The sequence below is a fragment of the Primulina huaijiensis genome, chromosome 7, assembly GCF_012295235.1.
Source record: "Primulina huaijiensis isolate GDHJ02 chromosome 7, ASM1229523v2, whole genome shotgun sequence".
Classification (NCBI taxonomy): Eukaryota; Viridiplantae; Streptophyta; class Magnoliopsida; order Lamiales; family Gesneriaceae; genus Primulina; species Primulina huaijiensis.
In genome coordinates, this window is record NC_133312.1 from 4846796 (window position 1) to 4865170 (window position 18375).

General features: G+C 34.6%; 5 protein-coding genes across 11 annotated transcripts; 1 reads left to right on the forward strand and 4 right to left on the reverse strand.

The window, feature by feature from the left end:
• The first annotated feature begins 1290 nt into the window (after nucleotides 1-1290).
• Nucleotides 1291-3520, forward strand: LOC140980931 (uncharacterized). Of its 2 annotated transcripts, XM_073447052.1 has the most exons (4): nucleotides 1291-1761; nucleotides 2344-2361; nucleotides 2453-2614; nucleotides 3385-3520. In XM_073447052.1, exons 1-4 carry the CDS (start codon nucleotides 1365-1367, stop codon nucleotides 3393-3395), a joined length of 588 nt encoding a protein of 195 aa, XP_073303153.1. In that variant the 5' UTR covers nucleotides 1291-1364; the 3' UTR covers nucleotides 3396-3520. The 2 variants fall into 2 exon arrangements, with proteins under 2 accessions (XP_073303153.1, XP_073303152.1); XM_073447051.1 differs by lacking the exon at nucleotides 3385-3520 and having other exon boundaries at nucleotides 2453-2731.
• LOC140980930 (probable WRKY transcription factor 53) lies at nucleotides 3051-4891 on the reverse strand. Its single transcript, XM_073447050.1, has 3 exons — nucleotides 4283-4891; nucleotides 4055-4183; nucleotides 3051-3819 (listed from the first exon to the last, which is right to left on the reverse strand). Exons 1-3 carry the CDS (start codon nucleotides 4585-4587, stop codon nucleotides 3195-3197), a joined length of 1059 nt encoding a protein of 352 aa, XP_073303151.1. The 5' UTR covers nucleotides 4588-4891; the 3' UTR covers nucleotides 3051-3194.
• A 967-nt stretch (nucleotides 4892-5858) lies between these two features.
• On the reverse strand, nucleotides 5859-8968 carry LOC140980898 (F-box protein SKIP8-like). Its single transcript, XM_073447006.1, has 4 exons — nucleotides 8811-8968; nucleotides 8281-8539; nucleotides 7363-7559; nucleotides 5859-6526 (listed from the first exon to the last, which is right to left on the reverse strand). The coding sequence occupies exons 2-4, from the start codon at nucleotides 8488-8490 to the stop codon at nucleotides 6268-6270; spliced, it is 666 nt and encodes a 221-aa protein (XP_073303107.1). The 5' UTR covers nucleotides 8491-8539; nucleotides 8811-8968; the 3' UTR covers nucleotides 5859-6267.
• Nucleotides 8969-11161: 2193 nt separating this feature from the next.
• Nucleotides 11162-14129, reverse strand: LOC140981363 (SUN domain-containing protein 5-like). 2 transcript variants are annotated; one of them, XM_073447747.1, is made up of 4 exons: nucleotides 13761-14129; nucleotides 11834-13098; nucleotides 11671-11756; nucleotides 11162-11546 (listed from the first exon to the last, which is right to left on the reverse strand). In XM_073447747.1, the coding sequence occupies exons 1-4, from the start codon at nucleotides 13951-13953 to the stop codon at nucleotides 11306-11308; spliced, it is 1785 nt and encodes a 594-aa protein (XP_073303848.1). In that variant the 5' UTR covers nucleotides 13954-14129; the 3' UTR covers nucleotides 11162-11305. The 2 variants fall into 2 exon arrangements, with proteins under 2 accessions (XP_073303848.1, XP_073303847.1); XM_073447746.1 differs by having other exon boundaries at nucleotides 11834-13182.
• Nucleotides 14130-14984: 855 nt separating this feature from the next.
• On the reverse strand, nucleotides 14985-17443 carry LOC140980897 (probable inactive ATP-dependent zinc metalloprotease FTSHI 1, chloroplastic). 5 transcript variants are annotated; one of them, XM_073447002.1, is made up of 7 exons: nucleotides 17179-17443; nucleotides 16943-17052; nucleotides 16553-16818; nucleotides 16356-16439; nucleotides 16163-16275; nucleotides 15816-16064; nucleotides 14985-15422 (listed from the first exon to the last, which is right to left on the reverse strand). In XM_073447002.1, exons 1-7 carry the CDS (start codon nucleotides 17277-17279, stop codon nucleotides 15284-15286), a joined length of 1062 nt encoding a protein of 353 aa, XP_073303103.1. In that variant the 5' UTR covers nucleotides 17280-17443; the 3' UTR covers nucleotides 14985-15283. The 5 variants fall into 5 exon arrangements, with proteins under 5 accessions (XP_073303103.1, XP_073303105.1, XP_073303101.1 ...); XM_073447004.1 differs by having other exon boundaries at nucleotides 16163-16259; nucleotides 16406-16439; nucleotides 17179-17442; XM_073447000.1 differs by having other exon boundaries at nucleotides 16147-16259; nucleotides 17179-17442.
• Nucleotides 17444-18375: the final 932 nt, after the last annotated feature.

Genomic DNA, 18375 nt, shown 5'->3' on the forward strand with positions numbered 1-18375 from the left:
TTATTTCAGAACTTGATACTCCGATCAAGAAGAAAATTCTCCGAAGAAATTTTCAGGTAAATTTATTATGATTATTATATTCGAACTTGAAGTTTCAAATTTCTTACGTAAAACTTCAAAAAAACTTCATAAAGTTCTTGATCTGAAAACAAATATTTTCAAGGCAGAGGTATTGTTGCTCTGATACCAAATGTTAGATATTTCTTTCAAAATCATTTTTTTACGTGTACATGAACATGAAAAACAATATGCGGAAGCTTAAATCAATTATTACCTCCGGCCATTGAAAATTTTGATTTTCTCTGATTTTCTTCTCGGTTGATGCCTTCTAAGCATTCCACCTTCTAAATAGATGGTGTAAATTTTTCTTATGAGGTGTGTGCTTAGGGACCTCATTCGCTCTATTTATAGGCGTTTCTCATACCATCGATGAGTGTATCGGGAGCCGAGATTCAGAAGAAAAAACGTATACGTATCTTAAGTTTCTAAAGTTGAGCACGTTTGTCAAAAGTTGTAGGTAATGACCGTCGCCATTTCCTACATGTCTTTCCTTCTTCTGATTAATATGGGTCATATTTTATTACATTGCTACCATATCCATATCTGTGTAGCATCAAAATGCATGATAGTGAATTCCAAAGATATATTGCACCCAACTCCAAAAAAAAATGTATGATATTGAATTCCAAAGATACTGTGTCGGGATCCCCGAGCCATTGTGTCTTAAAAACGTTTAAAATTTGTGGTTATCGCCTCTTATATCCATGCCCTTTTTGCAATCTAGATTGTATAACGAGTTGTCGTGATATCAATAAAATCCGAACAACGCAATGATTTGTACAAATAAGTAGACTTTTACATATTTTTTTTACAAAAATCTTCACTCCGCCTAATACATGTAGCCTCGTATGTAGAACCATAAACACTGTCTGATGCGAATACGACAACATAAAATGATTATACGTTCATGGTCATAACTAATTATATTCTGCATATATATATATTGATTTATTATCTTTATATTATAATAATTTATCATTTCACCAACGATGGATACCTGTGTTGTTTGATTACGAGCCCTTTGTTTTTTTTAAAAAAATTTCCTTGCGCCGACCTAATTTTATGACTGACCCTAGAATCCAATCTCACAATCACGATGTTACAATCAGGAACATTGGCCTTACCACTAGTTTCTTTTGGGCTTAGTTCTCCCAATGCAACTAATGGGCCTATAATGTGACTGCAATGGGCCGCTAAAATAATCTGGAACGTCGAAAATATTTCTGCACATTCAATAAAGATGCCAAGCAAATTTGTGGTTCGTAATTCTTGCTTCAGAGCAACTTGAGCTTTTTGGGGGAAAAATGGAAGGTTCTGTTCGAGTTCAGTCTCTGTTGAAGTCTCCCATGGTAACCGGTTCTTCATTCCTGTGTAAAGGTGAAGATTGGAAAGTAAAGCATTGGAGGTATAGCAGAGAAACAATTTTGACTCCCAAGAGATTTGAATTCAACTGCTGTGGTGAAACTGAAATGGGAAGCAAGATAGTTTATAGGAAAGGAGAACAGATAATTTGTAATGGGTTTTTGTTTCCTGTGGATCCATGGTCACCCAACATTGATTCTCAGAACATTGCTTCACTGCTTTTTGCATTCTCTCTGTTTCCTTACCTGGTATTCTTGTATTTTATCACCAAATCCAAGACTGCCCCAAGACTCACTCTTTTTGGGTTCTATTTCTTGCTTGCTTTTGTTGGTGCCACAAGTAAGCAATTTGATTGTTTTCATTTGAATTATGACTTACTGTTCGGTTTGAAACTGATGCTGAACCCATTTTTTTTTACTGATGAATGCTGTAATTTCTGTAAGCTTTTTTTTGAAGATCAGGTTTGGTAAACTGATCAAGTGATTCGATTATCACATTAGATGGTTTTGGAGAAGTAATGTTAATGCACCTTTCATATATACTGAAACTTTTCTATTTTCAGATGCTGTTCAGTAGGTATATTATTCTTTTATCTAAAGTACGAAAGGGTAGTTAGTGAGCGTATGGTAAGGTGGTTATGGCACCTCCCTCTATGCCAAAATTAAAGGAGGAGGAAATTCTCATCAGTCATAAAGCTGCATTCCTGATTGCTTTTCTTTTAAATTGATCCATCATTGTGTAAACGATAATCGGAGTGCTTGTTTGTTGAAAATGATGATGGCAGCATGTTCATAAATCGATAGACTCTTAGAGTGACTTCTACGATTAAGTTCTTATATTTTTATTGCATAAAACTTAATATCTAACCTCCTACTAACTCCTTCCTCTCCTGTCTTTGCTGCATTGCCTCTCGCTAAGCAGTACCTGCTGGAATTTATGGTAATTTTCTACGACAAAACATCGTCAAGTTATCATTAAAAAAAAACTTGTACATTTTCTCATTAGATATCGATTTGCAATCTTCGCACAGCAAAGGTTCACTATGGAACATCCTTGTCCAATGTCGACTGGTTGCATGGTGGAGCTGAGTCACTGCTTACTCTCACCAACCTATTCATCGTGTTGGGTCTGAGGGATGCTCTTAGAAAAGCTGGAGGCGAAAAAGGAAACACGTCAGAGTTTACCTCCAACGGTAAAGAAGAGGATAAGCATTCAATTTAGGTGATAAGAGCAGATTATGATGCTTTTATACTCCTCTCCTGTCCTTCATAAGGGAAAAAAGGTCCAGCTTCGGCGTTATTTTCATTAATTATCAATCCGTACATGTGATACCTGGAATCATAAAGATCATGTCCTTTGTGATTGTGCCAGAAATGGTTCTTGGCCGCGTAGGGAATTCCAATTTGTATCTTTTATGTAATGATATTGTAAGTTAAGAAATTGTCATTTTCTTCGCTAATCCTCCTTTTTTCTGTTATTGAATTTACTGCTTGAGTTTAACTTAAGAGGCTTTTCTGGAAGCTTGTGGGTTATTTCCGTCTACATGAACTGCCCTTAAACTCAATTTAGTAACTTAGATGTTTGTTCTTGTTTGTGATGGAATATCACTCCAAGATGGAATGACAGAGTTAAAAAGCACTTCTTCTCATAAAACTTATATAGATACCGGCCTAGCATCTTTACACATCGAGATAAATTTCTGCAAGATCTATCTACATCTACTTTAAAACGGAAAGGATCAAACATGATATTGCAAACCACACTATGTCCTCTTATTGTCCATGTTCAAAGTTTGAATATGTGAAAAATTCTGGCATGTTGAATTCGAAATTTGGATCTGAATTTATGGGATCAATTAAGAACTCCATGCCTCCAATTGGAGAATTGGTCGTGGATGCATGAGCTGAGATTATATCTGCGGTATCTGCCTCTGAATGCTGAACATTAGGAGTCCTCACGTAGGTTGTTGCTGAGAAATAATTGGATTCTGATGAGGCTGGAGATATTAACTCTGGAGAAACTGTGCAACCCTGGTGGTGGTTTTCATCAAGAAGAGCCGGGAAATAGTGATTTACATCGTCATGGAATGCAAATGTTGATTGGAAGGAGAAGTGGGCCGGCATTTCCTCACTAACCAAGTCCTCAGTACTGACGCTGAGGGAATTTTTGCAGTTTGAAAGGGCTTGATTCTGTTGGCCTTGAAGATCGTGACCATCGTTAAGTTTCAGTTCCAGTTTTCCAGGAGATGCTGACAGTGGAACTGTGTTAGTGGACTGGCTACAAGTATGCGTTCCTTTGTATGTGATATCAAATACGGTCAGGTCGTCATCAGATCTCTGCACTTGCTTTGTTGCCCAGCAATTTTGAACAAGACGGTATGGACATCGGTAATAGCTCCTGCAAACATGGATAAACTTGTGTTATTTTTGTTGTGATCTAGTGCCTATATCAAATACTAGTACTTGTATACGCTCGTGTGAGAGAGACACAAAAACCATGCAGGGACTGTTGCGTGTTATTTTAGTATAGAAAATTTTGATTCTTTAGACTGTTTTCCACCTCACTTTTCCTGCATGATTTCTGGGTTGTCTTTAGAGAATTAATGCTTTCCATGTCGGAAAGAAGTGTCTACCTCGGATATTTAGCTCCCAGAATGTATTTTTGCCCGTATTTTCTCCAATTATATCCATCACCAGTATGCCCTTCGAGTCCATTCTCAAAATCAACTTTCACTTGTTCTGTCCATGTGTGCTGCATCTTTCTGACACACCAATCAAGAAACAGAGTTAGCACACAAACACCTTGCAAAAGATTCCCTAATCAATCACATAAAATGTTATTCATCATTGTGAAAATTTACCGTTTCTTTGAAGCATTCATATTATCCTGATTATCATTTATGTTCTTGTTCACGTCTTCAATTCTTATGCTTCCATGTACAGATACCGAAGTGTCTGGTGTACTCAACGTTGCTCCATTTGATCCACCCCACCTTAGGATGAATAAAGCCTTATCATATGAAGATAGCATCTTCTGCAGTATCAAGTCATGAGTTTCCGATGGGGACGTCGACCACAAATGAATCCGAAGCTGCTTAGTTTTCTCCATCCCTTGTGCTAGTTCGTTGATAAGTGTATTGTATGGCCAGGTCACAGCACTCTCCATTTCAAATATTATCTGGCTTCAGAGCAACACTAGATTCATACAAGTATAGACTACTTGAATATTGGATTTGATTCAGAATCTTAACCCTGCTTTATTGTGGTGCAAACTATATGAGGAGGGGAGGGATAGAGATACTGAATGACGGAGCATTAGAATTTAAAGAAAACAGAGTTGAAATTTTGACTAAGAAACCGAGTGAATCACAGTGTGGTCTTAATCATGTTTGGTGGTGTGTGAGTCCCGTCCATATGCTGACCATTTCAAACCTTTTACGAGGTATCCTCTCCCTCATCCACGTTTTCGCTCTTTTCGAGCCCACGAGATTGAGTTGCCTTAAAAATCTGTCAGTTGGATATCCATGTATTTCTTTGATCCAAACTTCTAACTTGTTTGTTTTTGCATTTTAATTTAATTTTTATGTTAAAAATATATTGTCAATATTTTTAACTCAATATTATATCAACGATATATGATATAAATTGTGGGTTATTAGAAACTAAATGATGTGAATCGAAATTTGTGCAAAATAATTTTTACCAACTTTGATATATTATATTTGAGAAGACAAAATCCATTTCAACGACAAATAGTCGATATTTTTATACATGAATATTTTATATTAAAAATAATTAACCGAATTATGAATTAATTGAGACTCGGTCCCGTACTAAAGTTGGATTTAACTTTTGGATATGCTAGCATTTTGCGTTATGCATGTCAAAATATGACCCATTTACACATCATTTTGAGTGACCAGTATTAAAATTAACTCAGATAAAAAGTACGCATGTTTTGCGATTGATGTAAATGTTGTGAAAACTTCACGAGGTGACCAATTCAAACCTACAAAAAGAACCAATCATATGTTGTTTGGAAAACAATAATTCAGTTATAAATAAGAAAGTGGAGGCAATAATTCAAAGGAGGACAATAGCGAGTTATAAAAAAAAGTATACACTTAACATCACATTTCACAATATTCAAACCACGCGTTTTTTTGTTAACGATTGAGAAAGAGACAATGTCGTGTTTCCATCTGAAAAATTAATACAAAGGAATCATATATTAGTATTTCGTTTTACTACATGAAACTTTATTTAATGTGAAATTATCGTTATTTGTAGTCTCATGCAAAATTTTGGGTTTCATGATATGTTTTACTCATGTTCATGCACAGAAACTATTGCAAACTAGATAATTTCTTGATATAATACTAACAGTTACCTTTTCAACACAAAATATTTGTGCCATAGACAGCCAAATGTTCTCGATTTATGTACAAGAGTTGACCATCTCCATTATTTTGATGGTTACCGCTGCCTGACAACTGCGAATAATAGGGGATCCTTGAGTGATACTAAAAACCAATTTTTAACACTCTTAAGCTATTACAGATTAATCGCCCGGGAAGAGACTGCTACACCTTGATGAATACACCGTTGTGACATAATATCAAGGAATAACTAATAACTACAACCAAAATATCAGTTTACAACGAAGTGTAACTGAAATCAATTATCATTAACTGACATCCACCAATAAACATAAGATCTTCCAAGAAAGCTTTGATGATTTCTTAGTGTCATTCCTAGCTCAAGAAGAGGAAAGAAAAATAGATCACTCAGGAGTTTCGGTGATAAGACAGATTCAGACTTCACGTGACCAAGTGTGGAGCTCTAACTATCCATGCAGAGGTAGGTGCCCGATGCCTATATTAACAAAAAATGTTGAGGTATGATGGTGGACCATATACCATCTCCCATTCTGGAATTCATAAACATTAGTCACATTAAATGGACCATTTTCGAGTTCAATATAAGCATTCATTGTAACCCAAGCCATATGTGTCAGCACCCGAGCTTTTACATCCCGAATTTGGAAATCAGCGACATGGTCCCAGCCAAATGCTAGCTGCCAGCTTTCCATAACTGCATCATAACTAGAGTAGAGGGATGCATAAAGCTTCTGGATTCCAACATGGAAATATAATTAGACAGTAACAGTTTTTAACATAATTAGTCGTAGTAGAACGCAATTGCAAATAGTTTCAATGAAGGAATCACTCGTGTTGTTTGTCCACTACATATCTTATCCAAATCATGCATATGATCGAACTATCGACTTAGTAAAATTTTCTTGGGACTTTATAAGCACAAATTTATGAGATCAACGACCGAGCAATCTAACAAAGATAAATAAACATCAAGCAAGAGGATTTCGTTGTTTAACCACTCGTATATTAATAAATCCTGTCATAATCTTCATGACAAAATAATAGAACATGCTCTGGGAATGGCAGAAAAAGTTCAAAGCTTATGTTTGACAATAGTGGATAAGCATATACACGTCCAAAAGAAGTATATGTACTATCAAATCAAATTCTCCATTTATTTTCCACATTTCATGTTTGAATCATCGAATTCATGTTACTAGAAATTTCCAAGACTCTAAGGCCAAACTTGATGCGAGGTTATAAGTATCAATAAGAAAGGTCAACAAAGAGCCACATACTAAAAAGATTATTTTATAACTCCCTATCGAGGTGATCAGCCAAATAAATCTGTTGGAGTCTCATTTGGTGAAAAATCAGAAGTGAATTTAGAATTCACATAAACGGCAGGAACGATCAACGCAGAGATAATTCCATGAACATTTTAAACCATTACAAAAAATATAACTTGAGAAAATTTGTTTAAAAGCATGGAAATAAAAATCAAATACTAGTGATTAGCATGAATATGGAAAATTCTCATGCAAGAATAGAAAGCCACGTACCCACTGAAAGACTCGCCAGTCGCATGAAAGCACTTCACATAATCTGCATTAAGCCAAAACTGGCTCATTGCAGGAAGTGACCTTTCTCTAACAATCCTAAAAAACTCAGCATTAGTGTTTACTATGGTTCTTGTAGCTGCATAATAAGCTTTCCATCCATTTGGTGGTCTTACATTATGTTGTTCTAAAGTGAAATCCTAGACAAGGAAAAAATAACAGAATTATCTTACAATTTAAAACATGATTTTACATAATATTTCAGAAATGAACGAAAATAAATTCAATTTTTTATCAAGATCAGCATAACGGTCATTGTTGTATAAGATTGAAATCCTAAAATTGAAAACGTAATGTCAGTGCAAGACATTATAGAGTTATGGATCAAAGAAATCATGAAAAAACATAATGCTTTTTATCATTGAAAATAATTCGGGAATAGAAGTACCATTTGAAAGAGTATTCATCAATTCTAAATTGCTGCCCACTCACAGATGGACCACATCCATTCTAACAAAAATACCACCCTAAGATTACAAGTGCTTTAGTCATAACAACAACATGCAGATGATACTTACAAGACTTCAAGTAATCAAGCACCATTTTCTAATACGTCAATCTCCCTGATTGCACTATATACAAGTATCATTTATATTTTACACCTAAGTCTTATCATCTATTATATGAACTGAAGCTAATGCAAGAGTAACTAATAATTCTAACCCCATTGAAAAAAAAAATGGCTCGCTATCTCTCGTCTGATAAACTAGAAACTAAAACAGTGTAAGTACAGAAGCACACAACTGAATTCCCAACAAGTCAATAATACCGCCTGAACCAAATCCATGAAAAAGGAAGAAACGCATAAAAGAAACAAATAGTCACACAAAATTTTAATAATTCATAAGAAAAAACACATACCTTATGATACAGGGCCTTCCACGCATTATCATCATTGGCAGCTTCCCGCATGCGAGAATTCGTCATAGAGAGCCTACAGAGGCTCGGATAATCCAAATAACTGAGGGCATGCGTTGTGATCTCTGGCACTAATTGCTCCATCATGGACACCCCTATCTGCCTCTCCACCGCAATCTCCCCATTCTCACTCCCATTCAAAAGCGCCATCATTCTCTCCCCTCTATCAATTTCACTTTTCTCGCTTCCAAGTACGCAATCACTAGATTCATACAATTCAAATTGAAAAGGGACACAGTTTAATTTCCCTTCTGCAAGATTAAAACACTCGCGAGAAGATACAGAAAAAAGGTCGCTCCCACAGTCACGAAGAATTACGAATAAACCATAATAAGTAAAACGTTGTGAATCATAAACTCCATTGTAAGTTTCATGAAATCGCAATATCAAAAACGATTGCAATAACTCTCACAATTCATCAAACAATCGACAAAATACAGGGAGTCTCCAAAGTCAAAACGAAATTATGTTACCTTATTGTGGGATAAAACCTTAGCGAAATTTGAATTTTATCACTTCTGAAACCCTAATTGAGGGGTTGTGGTTTGACGTGTCGCTGAGAGGGAAACAGGGAGATTATTTGTAGAAGACGAGGTTGACGAGAAGCGCAAGTGAAGAGTTGAGGAATAGGTCAGATGCAAATAGCTATAAGTACGAGGGGTCGCCTACAATTTAGATAATTATTTTACCCCTCGAGCTCTCTTTAATTTGCATTTTTTCTCTCGATGTATGAATAAAAACTTTAGGAACAATTGAACTAGCTATCCATACACATTTATTTTCAAAATTATTTAGTTTATTTTATTGATTATTTGTAAAAATATTATTTAATTTAAAATTATATTATGATAAATGATAAAATCAAATATAAAACTAATTTTTTTTATCATATTGATAAAAAAGTATAATGAATAAATATATTTCATCAGAGCTCGAATGTATTGTTTTCAAATGACTAAAAAAAATCATCATATTAGTCATGTATTGTCGTATCAGCGTTTCGAATGCCACACGCCATCAAAAGTACAAGTCGAAAAGCCATGAAACTTACAAGAAAATATCTAAATCAAGTACAAAAATTTCAGTAATTGGAGTTACGTAAATCGAGAATGAGTGAGATTTTTCATGCGTCATCGTATTGATGCTTCAACCGCCACACGTAATCTCTTTTTTTCAAATGATTTTTCTTTTCATGATCTATAACTTTTATGTTGAACATTTTTTCGAATTCTAACATATCAATACAAGATTTTGAAAAACTAAAATGATGATTATTTTTTATTCGATCGTTAAAAAACAACACATTTAGGTCATGGTGAAAGTTGTTTATTTATTATATTTTTTTAATATGATAAAAAAATTACTTATATATTTCAATTGATAATTATTTATCAGATATAATTTTTTAAAATTTAATTAATAAATTAGATAATCTTGGAAATAAAGTATGTTCTTAATTGAATTTAATAATAGTAATTGAACTTTAAAATAATTTAGGTTAAGGGTAAAATTGACATTTTAACTTCATCGTGTACCAGTTTGTCAATTTATAAATAGTTCATATATCAAGTAAATCATTTACAATAGTTCATGTATACATTTGTTAATTTATCGATAGTTTGTGTACCAAAATAAATTTTACTCTATCTCTACATTTATATTATAAGTGTAAAGAAATTTTTTTAGAAGTATAACAATATTTGTACAACAATTCTTACAACACAAAAAAATCTAATACAAAAAATTTCATTTATCAAAATTTTATGATAAATTCAATACAAAATCTCAAGACATGATATAATTAATGTAAATATCAATGTACGATATTTTTGTTGTACCTTTAACATTATCCTAAAAGTTATTTTACATTCTAAATACGCACACATATTAATGCTCATTCGCATGCGATGCGTGGACATATATTAAAATTTTTAGTGTTAAATAATTTTTTTGTTAATTTCAAATATCATATTAAAATTTAAAACTTTAAAAACGTTTTTATAATAATATTTTATGTTATTAATGATGATTATTTAATTTAAAAGTTCAAAATATAGATAAAGATTAGATATGACAATGAGGCGGGGTTTGGCTGATGATGTCTTCAATCCCCATTTTTAAATCGGGGATTCCTCATTTAATATCTATTGGGATTAAGTCATCATCGGGCTCCCATACTTCCTATCTCGTTGCATCAAAATTCTTTTCGATACTTCCCGTACATTAAATCTTCATCCTAATCATCATCATCTCTTCAAATAATCTGAAAATTGTAACAAGGTTGGCCGGATTTGTTATCATTACCCTGATCTGAATTCAAGGTTTTTTTTGTTAATTATTAAGAAAAATCATTATTATTATTATTATTAGTAATGATATTATTATCAGGGGACTCGCGACAGGTTCGAAGATGAAGATAACATTTCCATATTCGTCTCCGATTTTTTTCGGGATTTGAAAAATTATCAAACTCGCCCTATTTCAGATTTTCTCAGCCGGACCCCATACCTACAGAGGAAATTATCATCACTAATAAAGATAAGGAGTATTTCATCAGGATATGGTTGATAGATTACATGCAAACTTTACTAAAATGAAATTTTTATTAACAAAAAAATAATAATGTTTTGTAATTTGAGAAAAATACTATTTTTGGTTTATAAAAAATCAGACCATATCACCAAAATTAGTTAGTGTCTCAAACTTAATAAAGTATAATATTGATAATAATATGGTATAGATAATAAATCAGATATTTCATTCTCAAAATATATATATATATATATAGATATTTCGTCAGGTCAAATAGTAAATAAAATCCAAGAAGGCAGGCACTGCTTGATGCGGATATAACGAAAGAGTTTGGAGTTGAATATTTTGACAAGAAGCCAATTTTCACTATTATATATCATGATAGGGCTACTTGGTCGCATTCTTCACCGCAATAGACCCACTTAAATGCACAAAACTAACTATAAATCAATGGGATGAGCATTGTCAAACTACAGCTGATGAGAATCAAAGTCCATCCTCTAGACTGGAAACCCGAACGAGCAGCCGCAGGCATTGGCGTGCTGAATAATTTCAGGATCCCATACAAAATTAACTTGATTATCGCAATGCATGCAAAGCAAAAGCTCACTGTAAGCATCGCAAGCTCTTTCTTTTCCAGACTCGCTTGATCATCTGACACTTTGTCGACCTTTAATCTGCAGAACAAATTTACACAATGAAGAGTTTGAGCCCATCGAAAGGAACCATATGCGAAGAGATACAGTAATTATAAGTTATATTAGACCACTCAACCCAGTACCAACAAATTCTATTACTGACCTAAGCATGCTATTTTCTGCAGCCAAGTGATCCATTCGGTTCGAGACAGCAGTTCTCCAGGATTCAAGATCAACAATCCCTTGTTCCTAAGCAAAAGAAAAGCAAGTGAAAAAACTGAACGTGCACCAAGTTCGTGATTGTTCTAAAAATTACGAGTAAATACCATTTTTTCCTTCCATTGCAAAAGATTGTTTATCTCCAATTTTCTTTTTTCAATAAGAACAGAAAACTTTGATAGCTCTTGGTCAAGCGTGGGCAAAACATCTCTTTGTCCTTTGTTTAACTCTTTTATGTACTCCTCAAGCAAAGATAAGTTCAACTCCAGCAATCTAACCTTTTGCAACAATACCTTAAGGGCAGCATCGGCATGTAATCTGTTATTTTGATGCTGCCGAGTTTTCACCTTGGGATCCGAAATGCTACCTAAGGTCGTCTGTTTCTTGAGTACATCCATGTTGATCTTTTCCCCCTCGTGTATAGTTTCTACCTCCTTTCTAACAGCCTCAACCACAGTATGAGCCACACTATCTACTTCAAGATTGTTAGAACCTTGTTCCAGTGGTTTCAAATGCATCACTGTTGCATTAGGCTTCATTATTCTATTCGTAGAAGACTCCTCCGAAGTAACAATAAGATCCTCAAGCATCTGTTCTATTGCATCAACACCATACACCTCTACAACACTAAGTGTGCAGTAAAACTCTGACCCATAATGACCAAGTAAATCCACTTTCAAATATCTAGCCCACTTTGGATCAGGTAGCTTAAAGCATTGAGTATGCTTTACGTTGGACGCTACAAATGTCCCCAAACTATACCATGAATTGGTCGGATATACCAAGCTCCCTGATAACTCAAATTCTTTAAAATTAGAAGAGTAATGCTCGAAATTTGCAATTTTGACAGCATCCACCAATGTTTCATCGGCAAGCTCAATGATAAAGAATTTTCCATCCACAGAACAAGGGTTCCTCAGATACTTATCGTGATCCTTCCCCAATACATTGCTAGCTCCTTTCGCCTCCTTGTTATGAGCAATCACTTTCGCACCCTTCGACTCGGAGGCATAATTATATGCTGTCCCATCAGGCTCGAGCCTGTGGGTGATGTTTACTAGCTGGTGTGGTGAACTCCCACTTTTTTTTTGCCTCGTAATGTTTTTAAACTCATCAAGGTTAGGATAAGTTAACTGAGTTTTCCAGTTCTGCGGCTGTTCATGTGTGCCCCGCTCCTCATCTTCTTGAGGTTCTACTTGACACATTAATGAATTATAATCTAAAACAACTGACGTTAATTCCTCTAACCGACTTATACCTTGGAAGGACCCTTCGGGTTTGGAATAACCATCAAATGAAGCTGGATCATTACTAATCATAGACACATTCAACTTCATCACAACTGCATCTGCCTGGTTCTCATTATCATTTTCTACAAAAGAAACCATATTGTTGGATAACTTTCCATAATTAACACTAGAGTTATTTATGCTCTCATTATATGCATTGACATCTCCTTCAAATTTTTCATTCAACAAAGCGAAACATGATTATTGTTGGAACCATAGGGTGAAATTAGTTCGAGTCATGTGTACATATCAAGTTCTAAAACACCGAATAGTGTAACTGTTAACTATTAATTCAACGACATTCTTCAAATAGTTGCCAGCTATTTTTACAAATTCAAATTCTTGGACTCACAGCGATTAGCTTCATCATGGAAATTCATTCAAACCACTGCATCTACTATGTTATTTCTACTTTTGATATGAGTGAATGTAAACTTGAAACTAAAGCCAGGTGACTTCGCAAAATTAACACAAAATATACCTTAAAAAGTATCTAAACCTTAGTTGAGTCCAATAAAAAAGACTTAAAACTACCAAGATATGAAACAAACATGCCCACTAAATACACGAAAAGGGATTCCAAGATGAAGAGTGACTATACATAATTTCCAGAGCCCACAAATGCAAAATATTCATGAAAAGAGGAGGGCGTATACCAAGACACAATACAAGAAAGGGGTTATCAAAATGCAGGCAAAAAAATACACAAGAAATAAAACAAAATAATAAAAAGACAAATTATAACCTTTGTTTCCATGGGTGAGACCAAATTTAGCATGAAACAAGATAGCAGCAGCACACCACAACGTAAAGAACAGAGGAACAGATAGCCGACAATAGTTTCTCCTAAATTTCTTCGAAACATTAACTTTTTTCACGCAGTCTTCCCGAAACTTGGGATTCGTTTTTGTTGGCTCACCGTAGCGAGATTTCTTCATCTCTCATCGTTTTTCCTTTCTAATTCCACGGGTTTTTCATGCAATAGGTTGAAATAGTTTATCGGCTGATTTTTCAGGTAGAAGAGGGATGAATAATTCAAGGCATGTGTCGTCTCGAATCGTGACTATTATTCTTCTTGCTTTAGCTTTTTGCACCACTGTGTGTTCTTGCGTGTTGGTGTGTGTAATTAATTAAATAATTGCTTATTCTTCCCACGATTCGGTCCATCAGGTGCCTTGGCTCAATTCTTAATAATTCACCATGACATCTAATTAAGTAAACTACTAAATTTGCCCATTAAATTCTTCTCAAAGATCAAGCGAAAGTTCGCAGTCTTAGATCATTATAAATAATTATAATTTTGATAATTTCGATAGAAATTTTATATCGTTTTTGAACGGTTTGGAATTTAGGGATGTTCATCGATCTGTTCGATTCGATTTTCGGTTTTACAAATATATAATCCGATATCCGAATCATATTTTTTCGGTCCGGTTCGGTTTTCTACCGAAATGATTCAGTTATTTCGATTTTGATACAATTATTTAAATTAATAAGATAAATATATTATAAAATATAATATGTTATCTTTTACATGATTTTTTAGTAAAACATTTAAATATAAAGTCTAAATGAATTATATAAACAATAATCAACTAAATATTATTCAAAATAATTCATCATTCACTGATATCATCTCAAAAAATATATAATAAAAATAAAATTATTAATTTAATGAAATTTCGATTTTTTCGGTCGGTTCGATTTTGACATAGATCATCCTAAACCAAACCAAAGAAATTTCGATTTTAACATCTATATCTGAATTATAAAATTCGATTTTCGGCTCGATTCAGAGTTCGGTTTTTTCGGTTTTGATTTTCGATTTTTTAGGTTTTATCCAAAATTTGAACACCCTTAATTTGTATTCGGATTCGGTGTTGTGCGCATCACGACTCTATAAAAAGTGAAATGTATTATATATTAGTTGAAAGATATGTAAATTATAGTNAAAAAAAAAAAAAAAAAAAAAAAAAAAAAAAAAAAAAAAAAAAAAAAAAAAACCTTAAACTAACCTAGACAAATTTCACTACGCTACATAATCAACCAACCACCAGAGATGCTGAATTCTTGGTCTGTAGAAATCACGACCCAAGTGCAATGAACTCGAGACATAGAAACCCTCTTATCACACCTCATAATACAGGTAAACACAATCTTTCCAAGCCTGAACTCGCATGAATCCAATTCGAAGAGTAATCGTCTCATGATTTTCTGTTAATCTTGGAGGTAAATCATGAAGTTAACATGGTATACTCCAATTCATTGTTATGTGCTTCTTTTCAAAGAACGGAAGGCTCCCTGGATTTCTCTCCTCCAATACCAGACTTTGGGGGTGTCTCTGGGGGTAGTTATCGAGGATAAAATCGATTTCGTCCCCATTAATCTCTTACTGATTAAGAAGAACCTGCAGTATAAAGAAACGGCTGGATTTCGTTTAAAATGAGTACCAATAGAGCTACAGGAGTCTGATCTTGATCGGTGTCAGAATCAAACTCCTCAAACTCGAGCTCAAGTAACTCGATACGAATTTCACTCATGAATTTTCTTTCGAGCGAAGCTCAAATAGACCCCCAGTTTGAAAGAGCTTCAACATTTTCCTTCTAGCAATTATAAAGCAAACAGAAAGGGGCCCCTCCACCTCGACACAATTTTTTAAAACCATTCAAGCATTTAGCGAATAATTTCGACTCATGGAGGAATACAAAAGAACACTCACTAGCCTATGCTCATTTCACTGTCAGGCATGCAAAAGAGAAACGGGAAAAGGGTATACTTGATCTGAAAATTCACTTCATACCTTGACAGTCTAAGCAGAGCAACATTGTAGCCTTTTAGCAAAGCAACCGTATTTCCATACATATTATGCATCAATCCTTCCATCCTTTTCGCAACATCGTCGTCTAATTTGAAGTTAAAAGGTGGCTCAATCAAATCATAATCATCATAAAGGGAACCCTCAAAGTCGAGTCGGGGGCCAACAAATTTAACCTTCTTTCTCCACGGAGAAGGTTCTCCATGCACGACCGTCGGGTTCTCCATATCGCATCTTGATAACCAAACAGACAACGTTAATGACAACATAAGAAGTAACATAGAGCAAACCAAATGCAGACAGATAGAAGACCTACACTGTAATTATCTTACGGGCAAGCCAAGATGCGTCGGCAAGATAAGAGACTGATGCTTTCGAAGGATTCCGCCCAAAAATAACCTCCTCGGCCGCTCTGCTTCCAAGTAACACCTTTATATAAAAACATCTTTGAACCATTTTATATCCCAATTTCATATTTGATTGAGAGAAAAGCTTTGGTGAATGAGTCAAATTCAAAGTTCACACCTGAAGACGATGTAGTAATTGAAGTCTGCGCTCAAACATATAAAACTCACCATCTAGACGATGAAACACAACTTGAGACAGTGTCTGCATATAGCATTTTACCATCGATATAAAAATGAGGAAAAGGCTATTGTTAATGCATTAAACATGTAGCAAGGAAAAAATGCATCCCACAAAAAAAAATTCAAAGAACAAACCTGTCCACGAGGATGAATTGATACACGATCACAACACTCAACTTTTGCATTCTCGACACGCCTAAGAATATGAGAAGTCAAAGCAGTCCCCACTTCTGACGTAGCTCTGCGGCATTGTCCTTGTTGACTCAGCTCTATTCCGACACGCTTCGGTCCCACTGTAAGACGATCAACAGCATTATCCATATCTGACTGAAGAATTGCAGCACGACCTTTCCGCACTGCTACAAGAGCAGCTTCTTGGAGAAGTTGAGCTAGCTTTGCACCTGTCCATCCCGATCAACATAATACAGATATTGCACAGCAATAAGGACAGCATGCCTAATAATTCAAACAATAAAAAAACTATTCAACATACTGATACGAAGAAAACAAAATTCAAATGCAAACCAGGCAAGTTGTTCGCATAAGTAGACGAATCAACAGTGTCTGAAAACTTCACCTTACGAGCATGGACTTTTAAAATTTCCAATCTACCTTTTGAATTTGGTGGGCGAATTCTGATCTACATTGTAGAAACATAATCACCTTTAATATTTGATATATAATGCTCGAACAATTTGATATACTATCAAAGTAACTGAAAAACCTTTGATACGCCACTACTTTAATTCAGAAGAGCACACCTTGCGATCAAATCGACCAGGACGGAGAAGGGCAGGATCCAGTAAATCCATTCGATTAGTGGCACCCAAAAATATAACACCTTTACATGTATCAAACACATCTAATTCTATCAAGAGCTGCTTCAGAGTCGTCCCCCTTTCTTGAGTTGCAGCATTATATAGCTGGTCTTTTGATTCACGAAATATTCCTTGCCGCCTATAGACTACAAAATTCAAAATCAATCAGTTATGTTAAATTCACTATACAGACACCAAATCAAATCTTGACTTGACATCTATAAGAAAGCAAACCAAATCAAATCTTGACTTGACATCTATAAGAAAGCAAACCGATGAAAGAAAAATATGAATAGCAACGATGTTGTAGAACTAATCAACTTTTACTATTCATCTAATAAAGCCAAAAAGTTCACGCCGACAAAGTATGGATTAAATGTTTCATCCACTGAAAATGCCAAATAAGATTATCAAACTCAAGTAAGCCTAAAACAATTACATAATGCAGCATAAAAAATTGAAGTTTACCTAATAAAACCAATACATGAACATTTTAAGGCGATCAAAACAAGATAATATCCCTCATCCCTCGTGAATAAACAAGGAAGCTAACAGCGAGACATGCAAATATATTTCTCGAGAACATTTTCCTCTCACTAGTTGATATCACAGAAAGTTTTTTCATTCACGGGTAACTTCTGTATCAGTACCCAAAGTTTTTCAACTTTGGTTTTAATACCTAGTTTTCAAATTTTTCCCAAAATATCCCTCAACCTTAATTTTAATTACATTGATTTTTCTTTTTAAATTAAAGGCTCATTATACTTCCGTAAAATAAATTAAATCTTTTACCTCTTTGACCAGAATGCCACCGGGTTATATCCACCGTATTTTACGAACTGCTCCTCACAGTCCAACCAGGACATGGAAAATATCACAAATCACAAGATACAACAAATGATCAAAGTCATCAAGATGACCAACATATCGCAGGTATGACATGGGCAAAAGGAGATGAAAATTATTATGCAACACAAGATACTGATCATGGTTACCGTCCTGGAATTGAGGAACAACGTCGTTTCTTGGAAAGTTTATCAGAATTCTCTAGTGCTAGTGATAAAGAACATTCAGCTGATTCTACGCAACCATACATGGGTGTCGAAGAACACATAAGATGTCTTGGATTGGGGGGAAATC